The sequence below is a fragment of the Galeopterus variegatus genome, unplaced genomic scaffold, assembly GCF_000696425.1.
Source record: "Galeopterus variegatus unplaced genomic scaffold, G_variegatus-3.0.2 Scaffold192, whole genome shotgun sequence".
Classification (NCBI taxonomy): domain Eukaryota; kingdom Metazoa; phylum Chordata; class Mammalia; order Dermoptera; family Cynocephalidae; genus Galeopterus; species Galeopterus variegatus.
The window spans coordinates 319,315-330,402 of NW_007726303.1; the positions used below are offsets into that span (position 1 = coordinate 319,315).

General features: G+C 35.4%; 1 protein-coding gene across 1 annotated transcript in view; it reads left to right on the forward strand.

The window, feature by feature from the left end:
• IQCB1 (IQ motif containing B1) overlaps window positions 1–11,088 on the forward strand; it is a 61,092-nt gene that overhangs the window by 9,468 nt on the left and 40,536 nt on the right. Inside the window, exons 2-4 of the mRNA XM_008564838.1 lie at window positions 139–250; window positions 472–634; window positions 2,967–3,096. Coding sequence (XP_008563060.1) covers window positions 151–250; window positions 472–634; window positions 2,967–3,096 — 393 coding nt within the window. The 5' untranslated portion in view covers window positions 139–150. The remainder of the gene's footprint in view (window positions 1–138; window positions 251–471; window positions 635–2,966; window positions 3,097–11,088) is intronic.

The window sequence follows — 11,088 nt, forward strand, 5'->3', positions numbered from 1 at the left end:
AAAAAAAAAAAAAAAAAAAAAAAACTAACCTTCACTTCTCAGATAAGGCAAGAAAAGCTGAGTTTTCATTTGTATTGAAATTATATTTCAAACATTATTTAGGGAATAAATTATATTCTGATTTTTTAAAAAATATAGGTGATATGAGAAATGAAGCCAACAGGTACAGACCCAAGGATCTTATCTCTAGCTGCTGAAGTTGCAAAAAGTCCTGAGCAGAATGTCCCTGTTATACTGTTGAAGTTAAAAGGTAGGAAAATCTTTTTGTGATTGGATGATACTGTTTAAGTAAAAAGCAGTTCCATCATTAATATGATTTGTCTCTAATTTGTTCAGAGAAATCTTAACATTATGATACAAAGTGATTTTTCCTTTTAGATATGTTTTTAGTTGTTATTCAACTTATGAAAATACAAATAACTCTTAGATATACTGAGCAAAATAAGTGTATCTTATTTCCTTTTGCCTTAGAAATAATAAGCAACACACCTTTTGGGAGCTCAGAGTTGAAGAAAATCAAACAAGATATATATTGTTATGACCTCATTCAGTATTGCCTCTTGGTCCTCAGTCAAGATTGTTCTCGAATCCAGGGTGGTTGGACTACAATTTCCCAGCTTTCACAGATATTAAGGTAAAATGAAGCAATTAAATTAGCTTATTCTTTATGAATGTAGTAGTTGATTCTGATTTTCAACATTTGCTTTTTTATTTATCTGCCTACCAAGCTTTGGCAGCCTCCTCTGATAGGTTTTGGTTGTACTTTTCCTTCATACTATATGTTATTGTTTATAACTCTATTTGCAGTTATTTGATTGTCTAAAGTTTTCCTCCATAAGCTTCATAAAGATGGTGATTATTTCTTTTGCTCATCACTGAATCCCTAGTGCCTAATATATTTCTTATTGACTGAAGACATGAAGGCACTGACTCTATACTTGAGAAAATTGTAATAGAGATTGGGTGACAGTCATATAAATATATGATAAAAGGCAGAATGAAAATAGGTGCTAGAATTAAGTAAGACCCACCAGTTAGCTCAGTTGGTTAGAGTGTGATGCTGATAACACCAAGGTCCAGGGTTTGATCCCTGTACCAGCCAGCTGCCAAACAAACAAAATTAATGTAAGCAAAGTACTACAGGAGAAAGATACAGCAACTGTTCATTTCACTTTATATTGATTTAGCTATCTCAACTGTATATTTCATTAGGTATCAGAATCCTGTCAATAAAATTTAGAAGCAGAATTTACAGATTTACTGCCATGCTAGAAATTAAGAGCAAAGAGATCAAAATCATTTTTTAAAAGGAGGCAATAAAATAAATCAGATGTTCTCAGTGCCTAAGCCACTTGCTGTCTTGGATCCTAGCTTTCTAAATTGCTTACTCCTACTTTGTTACTAGACAAAGGCCAAATTCAAAGTGTACAGTTACAAAGAACAGTTAACAAATATATGTAATATTCTTTTTTATACTTTAATTTTTAAGATTAATGATTTCCTTAAGTAAATAAAGCCTTATGTTTTTGTTTTGATTAGGTATGTTAGCTCATGACAATGCTTTTTTTTTTAAAACTTTATTTATTTATTTCTTTAAAGATGACTGGTAAGGGAATCGCAACCCTTGGCTTGGTGTCGTCCGCACCACGCTCAGCCAGTGAGCTCACCAGCCATCCTTTTTTTTTTTTTTAAACTTTATTTATTTATTTCTTTAAAGATGACTGGTAAGGGGATCGCAACCCTTGGCTTGGTGTCGTCCGCACCACGCTCAGCCAGTGAGCTCACCAGCCATCCCTATATAGGATCCAAACCTGCAATGGCAGCGCCACTGCGCTCCCAGCGCTCCACTCTCCTGAGTGAGCCACGGGGTCGGTCCAACTCATGACAATGTTAATTGAGCCAGGTTCTCTGGAGTGGAATTCAAGACTTAGGAAGTTCCCATGTTTGTGAATGCACTAATAAACATAATTTTATTTATCAATGCTCTCAGTCAAAATAGATACTCTTAAATAATTAACTTTAGGAACCAAAGAGAAAAGAAAAACTGATACATATGAGCATTAGCCCATTAACTTTAGGAATCAAAGTGCAAATAAACAGAAAAGTAAAACTTGATGCACATTAATATTAGCCAGTTAGGTTTTTAGCATCCTCAATATGTTGTGATTGTTGCTGATCAGTGTCTTTACATTTTGTTGAAAAGACTGAAACAGGAGTATTTACTCATGAGAGTACACATACAGAGAACATTCTTGTGTTGGGGGCTGTTTAGTATAGTATTAGTCTACACAAATACTTTTTGTTATTGAGACTTCTGAATATATTCAACTCATATCCAGGGAATGATTTTTAGTTACAAGAGAACCCATTTCTCTAAATTATTTTCTTTCCTATAAGGTAATTTGTAAAGTGTTTCTACTAGAGTTAGGTTTTTGCTGTTTTTCCTTCTGATATAAGGAATATGCAGGCAGGTATTTTGCAGATCTTGGGAAAATAGTTCTATTGGAAAGTAAAATAGGTATAAAACTAGAGTGTTTTGTTTCCTTATCGGTCCCTTGCAAACTAATCCTACCATGGGCATTTTTCAGCTATCAGATGTCTAAAACGTGTCAGTTAACACAAATGCTATTCATGAATTAAAATTCTCAAAGTATCCTATGGCTTTTAGAGTGATTAAAAAACAAAACTTAGCTCATTTCTCTTTATTGTGAGCCAACTGTCTTTTATTTCCTGAAGGGTTGACATGTAGGTTTTTAGTATATATGAATCCTGGACCCAAGTACAAGCAAGATCCACCACACCTTTACTTTTCTAGGAAGTTGTTAGACTAGTTTTCCAACAAAAGTTATTTATTTGGCTTGGCAGCAAAAGGAGGATACCAAAAATTCTCATTAAGGTGCAGTGTCTGTAGCAGCATGAAATCAACTGAAATTTATAATTAACACAGAGTTGTGCTTTGATTTCAGCCATTGCTGTGTGGGCTTGGAGCCAGGAGAAGATGCAGAGGAATTTTACAATGAATTACTTCCATCAGCTGCAGAAAATTTTCTAGTTTTGGGGATACGTTTGCAAACATGTTTCATCAACGCAGCTAAGGTATGTGTTTATGTAGTGTTTTCTCTTTTGTAGCCAAATCAGTTTAATTTTCGAGAAGATATGCCACTTTATTTTTCTTTTCTTTCTTTTTGGTGGCTGTCCAGTACAGGGATCAAACCTTGGACCTTGGTGTTACCAGCACCACACTCTAACCAACTGGGCTAACCAGCCAGCCCCTACTTTATTTTTCAAATGTGCAGTGTTTGGCTGAAAGTACAATTAGGGTAATGGATTTAAACATTTTCAAAGTTACAACCAAAAAAATCATCTGTACATTTGAAAAGTTTTAAATGCTGGATGAAGCATACTGTATGAACTTTTTGAAGGATCTGCCTTATTACTCGACTTTGGGCAGCACCCATAGACACCTAGTTCTATAGCATCTTCCTAAAACATACTTTATACTTAAATTAACAGTACTGGATAATATGCTCTCTAGGCCTATGACTTTTCTTTTTTTTTTTTTTTTTTTCCTTTTTGTCTTTCTTCGTGTCCGGCAACGGACCGCAACCCTCAGTGTCACGCCCGTACCAGACCGGGACCGGCAACGGCAACGGGATCGCAACCCTCGGTGCTGCACCCGCCCCTCGCTCAGCCAGTGAGCGGGAACCGGTCTGTATGTGGGATCCGAACCCTCAGCGGGAGCGCCGCCGCGCTCCCAAGCGGCGCACTGTAGCAGTGCGCCACCAGGCCGGCCCCTAGGCCTATGACTTTTCTGAATTGCTCCACTAGTGAAGAAGAATAAAGGTGAACTTTCTATTTGATCTTTCAAATCTTCTCTAATCAAAATATTTCAACTCAGACACAAGGATCTTTTTAATTCAATAAGTATTTCTTGGGTGCATTGTGCTGGATACTATATATACTCTTCTTTTTTGAACCATGGGTTTACAAGTGTGTTGCTTAATTTGCAAATATTTGAAGATTTTCTAGATACTTTATTATCAATTTCTAATTTAATTCTATTGTAGCCATAACATTCTTTATGTCATTTCAATCCTTTGGAATGTTTTCAGACTTGTGTTATGGCCCTCCATATGTTTCATCTTGGTAAATGTTTTATTACGAGCATCCTTTGCTTTGCATAGTGCCATCTTAACTTGAACATATCAGAACCATGCAAAAGTTTGATATATGTAAGTTTCATTTAACATGATACCATGGAAAAGCAAGGACTGTTCATATTTGCAAGTGAACTCTGCAGTTGTATTGTGTAATGTTCTATAAATGTCAATTAAATCAACTTGGTTAATAGTTGAAGTCTAAATTCTTACTGATCTTTTTCCTCTACATGTTCTAGTTTTTAGTGAGAGAGGATATTGAAATCTTCAACTATGACTGTAGATTTGTATCATTCTCTCTTTAGTTCTATCAGTTTTTGCTTCATGTATTTTAATGTAGGATTGTTATATCTTCTTGATGCTACCCCAGTTTTATTATCTTCTTGATGAATAAATGCTATTATCATTATGAAATGGTCTTCTTTATCTCTGGTAATAGACCTTATCTTGAAGTTTACTTTGTTTACTATTACTAATGATGTTACTCTAGTTTTATTATGATTAGTGTTTATATGAAGTATCTTTTCCCAGCCTTTTTTTTTAAAGATGACCGGTAAGGGGATCTTAACCCTCTGACTTGGTGTTGTCAGCACCACGCTCTCCCAAGTGAGACATGGGCCAGCCCTAACTTTTTAACTTCTGTCTTATACTTAAAGTGAGTCGCTTATAAGTAGCATATTGTTAGGTCTTGCTTTTTCATCGGTGTTGTCAGCACCATGCTCTCCCAAGTGAGACATGGGCCAGCCCTAACTTTTTAACCTCTGTCTTATACTTAAAGTGAGTCGCTTATAAGTAGCATATTGTTAGGTCTTGCTTTTTCATATAGTCTGTGAAGTTCTATTCTTAAAGGGTTTCATTTACTTGATTTAAGTATAATTATTGGTATGATTGGGCTTAATTCTACCATTCTGCCTTTTTAGAAAATTTTTTGTTACCTGTATGCTACCACTTTCCATCTATATAATTTACTTTTACTTATATTATAAAATACACCGTAATTGTTACTTTTACTTTAAACAGTGTATTGATTTTTTTATTAATTACCTTTTTAATTGATATGTATTTGTTGTCCATATTTATGAGGTAAAGAGTTATATTTCAATACATTTATACAATGTGATCAAATCAGGGTAGTTAGCATATCTGTTGCAAAAATTTATCATTTCTTTGTGATGAGAGCATTTGAGCTCCTCTCTTCTCACCATTTGAAAACATACAATAAATTATTATTAATTATAGATGCCTAGACTACTGTAGACCACTAGAACTTATTTTTCTTGTCTAGCTGTAATTTTGTAGCTGTTAACCAACCTCTCCCTATCTCTCCTCCCTTTCCCCTTGCCTCCCCTCCCCTCCCCAGCCTCTAGTAAACACAATTCTCTTACATGGAGTTTTCATCTAGCATCATTTCTTTTCAGTCTGAAAAACCTCCTTTAGTATTTCTTACAGTACAGTTCTGCTGGTAATGAATTCTCACAGCTTTTTGGTTATCTCAAAATGTCTTCATGCTGCCTTCACTTTTAAGAAATATTTTTGTTGAGTATGCATAATTCTACTTTTATTAGATTTTTATTGTTTTTTGTTTTTTCCTTTTTTCACTTTAAAGATTTTGTTCCATTGTCTTCTGGCATCTGTTTCTGATATAAATTTAGCCTTTATTCTTGTCATTCCTCTCTACATAATGTGCCTTTTGATCTCTGGCTGCCTTTAAGAGGTTCCCTTTTTCTTTGGTTTTCAGCAATTTTACTTTTTTGCTGGGGGGGATGGGGAGGCAGTGGGCAGCTGGCCGGTACAGGGATCCATACCCATGACCTTGGTGTTATAGGGCTGTGCTCTAACCAACTGAGCTAACTGGCCAGCCCAACAATTTTACCTTCATGGATTTCTTTATATTTTTCCTGCTTGGAGTTTGCTGAACTTCATGTATCTAAGTTAACGTATTTATTCATATTAAGAAAATTTTCAGCCAATATTTCTTCAAGTATTTTTTTCTGACCATTCTCTCTTTTTTCCCTCTGGGACTCCAGGTCATTGAGACTCTATTTATCCTTTTGCTGTTGTTGTTATTTACTCCAGTTTGTATAGTTTCTATTGGCCTGTTTTCAAGTACACTAATCTTTTCTTCTGCAGTGTCTTATCTGCTAATCCATGTAGTGAATTTTTTATTTCATATATTATATTGTTTAGTCCTGTGATTTCTATTTACTTCTCTTTTAGAGTTTTCATAACTCTCCTGAAATTCTGTTTATTCACTTGTCATATTCATCTTTTCCTGTACATTCTTAATCATATTTATTATAGTTACTTTTAAGTTCTTTTTTATAAATCTAATACCAGAATCATTTGAGAGTCTGTTCCTGTTAACTTTTTTTCCTCTTAATACTGGGTCAAATTTTTCTGCTTCTTCACAGGTCTAAAAATTTTTTCTGTATACTAGACAATGTGAATGATACATTATAAAAACTCTTATCTTCTTCTGAAGACTGTTGAGAGCAATTAAATTCTGGAAGATCAATTGATCCTATGGAGGTTTGATTTTAGCCTTTCTCAGGGTCAGTGTACTTCAGTTTTGCTGTTAGAGTATTGCCCTTAGTCCTGGTTCATATTCTTTACTACTAAGGTGTGATCTTTCTGTGGTTTTAGTGTAACCCAGACCTTCTAACTTGGAAGAACTTGAACTCCAAACTCTATATGCCCAGCACTGGGCAGATGATGAAATTGCTACTAATTTCTTTCAGCTGAAGATTCTTCTGGCTACTTGAAGCCTCTTCTCAAATATGCACAATTTAGGAGTCAAGAAATTAATGGAAGTTTGTATATCGATTTTGGAGCTCCCCACTTTGTAGCTCACTTCTTTCCAAGCTGTTCTGGCAGTCCCAAACTCCAACTTCTGACTCCTTAGCCTAGATAGACTATAGCTTTTTGTTTGAACTCCTTTCCTGTGTTACATACACACTGGGGAGTACCCTTAAGGGGAAAACCAGATGTGTTAGTCAGAATTCTCCAGAATTTATTGACAGAGAGAGAGAGAGAGAGAGAAAGAGAGAGAGAGAGATTGGTTGATTATAAGGAATTGGCAGTTATGGAGGCTGACAGATACCATGATCTGCAGTTGGCAAGCTGGAGAGCTGAAAGCTGATGATGTAGTTCTAGTCTGAGTCTTAAAGCCTGATAACCAGGAGAGTTTATGGCATAGCGCCATTCTAAAGGCCTATAAGCTTGAGACTCAGGAAGAGCTGATGTTTCACTTTAGGTCTGAAGTTAGGAAAAAATGATGTCCCAGCTCAAAGGCAGTCAGGCAAGAGGAATTTCTTCTTACCTGGGAAAGGGTCAGCCTTTTTGTTCTCTTCAGGCCTTTAACAGATTGAATGAGGCCCACACACATTAGGGAGAGCAATCTGCTTTACTCAGTCTAAAAATTTTAATGTTAAATTTATCCAAAAACACCCTCACAGAAACACCCAGAATAATGTTTGACAAACTATCTGGGCACCCCATTGCTCAGTCAAGTTGAAACATAGATGTAGCCATCACACAAGATAAATTAGTGTGTCAGCCAGTACATTTTTCTTTCAGGGTCATATCTGTGTGCTTTTGCTTATTCTTTAGGACCTTCAGACAATTGCTTTTTTTTTTTTTGTTGAGAACATTTGCTTTTTATATTTTTTCCGGAGTTTATAATTTTGATCAGCAAAGCATGGGTCAACAAACTATGGCCTGTGGGCTAAATTTAGCCTGTTTTTATAAATTAAGTTTTATTGGGAACACGGCTGTACCCATTTGTATATATTGTCCATGGCTACTTTCATTCTACAGCCGTAGAGTTCAGTAGTGGCTAAAGAATGCAGAACACCTAAAATACAAGTATTATCTGGTCCATGACTAATAGAAAAGTAAGTTCTATAAAGGGGAAGAGGAGGGAATGAGCAAGAGTGATTTTTAAAAAAGCTTTATGGAGCCAATGGTACTTCATCTGTCTATCTTCAAACAATGGGTGAGATTTGGAAATGCGAGGGCATTACAGGCAGGGGAAATGTACAAGACCAGGAAAGAGAAATAAGTTAATATGGCATCTTTGAATTTGAGTGATTTTTTAAAAAGCTTTATGGAGCCAATGGTACTTCATCTGTCTATCTTCAAACAATGGGTGAGATTTGGAAATGCGAGGGCATCACAGGCAGGGGAAATGTACAAGACCAGGAAAGAGAAATAAGTTAATATGGCATCTTTGAATTCCAGTGGAGATACTTTACCAGACTTATAGTATTCTTGTTCAAAAAGACTGAAAGATAAAGTAAGATTGGGCAAGATTGTGAAGGACATAGAGTTGCAGAGAGAAGAGTTTGAACTTGATTCTACAAATAGTGAAGAGGCTTTTGAGAGGACCTAAGAGTCTGCTGGACAGAGTAGAAAAACAGACCAGATCACATTATTGCAGAAAGCTAAAATTGAGTGATAATGATCTTTACTCAAGTAAGACCTTGGAAAAAGAGGGCCAAATGAGATACTTTGAAGAAAAAAATTAAAAGAATAAAAGGTGTTATATCAGACAGTACATTTTATGTAGATAATGTATGGCATTTGAAGGGTGAGTCTAAGGTGACTCTAAAGTTTCAAAGCCTCATAGATGTTTAACTAAGTGAAAAGCCAAAAGTAGAAACTGAATGGGCAAATGATGCAATCGCTTTGAAGTTAGTTGAATTTTCACGTGGAAATGTCCAAGTTGGAAATATGAAATTGAAGTTTCAGTTTCTGGTGGGGCCCACTTCCTGGCTTGCAGATAGCCACCCTCTCTATGTGCACACATGACTTCTGTGTGTGTGCATGAGTGTACATGTGCATTGAGAGAGAGAGAGAGAGCTCTCATGTCTCTTGCTTTTCTTATATGGGGACTAACCCTGTCGTAAGGATACCACCCTCATGACCTCATCCAACTTAATTACCTTCCAAATGCCATCATATTGGGAGTTAGGGGTTCAGCATAGGAATTTTGGGGACACAAACAGTCATAACAGTTACCATATTATACAGGTTGAGCATTCCTAATCTAAAGTCTCAAATGCTCCAAAATACGAACCTTTTGAGCACCAGCATAACCCTTAAAGTAAATTCTCATAGAGGCTTTTCAGATTTCAATTTTCAGATTAGGGATCCTCAACCATTATGTATTCTGCAAATATTCCAAAATCTGGGGGAAAAAAATCCAAAATCCGAAACACTTCTAGTCCCAAGCATTTTGGACGAGGGATACACAACCTGTTTAAGTTCCTTTTGAGGTGCTTTGAGTATATAAAAGAATAGACATAGTATTGTACTTAAGGAATTCCCAGGCTAATAAAGTAGACAAGATCTTAGTTATTTCTTACAGAAAACCTAAGACAGATTTATTTTAAAGTCAAGAAAACACTAAAAACATATGAGAGTGAAATTGAAGGAGAGGTACAACATTATGGACAAATGGACAACATTGCTGGTTTAAGTATGAGAAATATTGTTGACAGAGAATTTAACTGAGTGGTAGAACATGTGCTTTCCATGTAATCCATCACAAATTCCACTTCTGACATCTTCACTGGCATTTTGAAGAGCACTAGTACTAAATAAAGATTTGCATATTTGCTAGATTTAATTTAATTCAGGTCTACTCAAGCAACGTGAACCATGATAAATTGTGTTTGGACTTGATAAGTCCTTTAGAGTTAGTTGCACTGTACCTTATTTGTAAAATGATTTCTGTCTCATGAATGGCTCAGATCATAATGTAAGCTTTATCTTTTCTTCAAAGGACTTTTATTTAATATTCCCCCTTGAAGGGCAAAGAATAATTATTTCTTTTTATTTATACATTATTGTATATTAATATATTATAGTTATATGTTACATGATATAATTATTATATATTTATATATTATTTATTTTCATTATAAATACAATAGTCCCTCCCTTATCCATATGTTTGCTTTCTGTGGTTTTAGTTACCTGCGGTCAACTGCAATCTGAAAATATTAAGTGGAAGATTCCAGAAATAATTCATAAGTCTTAAATTGTGTGCTATTCTGAGTAGTGTGATGAAATTTCCTGCTGTTTTGCTCAGAATATGAATCATCCCTTTGTCCAGTGCATCCACACTGTATATGTTGCCTGCTGTTAGTCATGTAGCTGTCTTGACTGTCACGATATTTCTGTGCTTGTGTTCAAGTAACCCTTAGTTTATTTAATAATGGCCCCAAAGTGTGAGAGTAGTGATGCTTGTGGTTTGGATATGCCAAAGAGAAGCCATAAAGTTCTTCCTTTAAGAGAAAAAGTGAAAGTTCCAGACTTAATAAGCAAAGAAAAAATCATATGCTAAGGTTGCTACTTACTCTCCATGAAATTGTGAAAAGGAAAAAAGAAATTTTTCCTCAAGCTGCAAAAGTTATGGCCACAATGCATGATAAATGCTTAGTTAGGATGGAAAAGACATGAACTGAAAGGCATTCGGATTGATAGTGATCAGGTTTGCTACTATCTGTGTTTTCAGGCATTTTCCACAGATAAGGAGAGACTACTGTATATTTATTTAATTATTTTTATTTATATAGTCCTTTAATACTTTTCATAGTATTTTCCTTTTCTTTATTACTGCATTTGTATAGGGATAAAAGATTCTTTAGTAAGTTCATCAGAAAGACAGTAAATCATCTATAGAAAAAAATAGGGCCACTTGACCACAGGGCAAAATTAAAACAGGGTAAAGAAAGGACATGGCAAAAACCAGAATTTATTTCTTAGTTCTATCTATCTAGGAATTTCCCAACCCAATTTTTAAAAATTGTGTATAGGTAGTAGATCACATGGTAGGATGATGATCTAGCCTAGACTGCAAAGTGGTTTTTTTTTTTTTTTGTCTTTTTTTGTGTCCGGCAACGGATCGCAACCCTCAGTGTCGCGC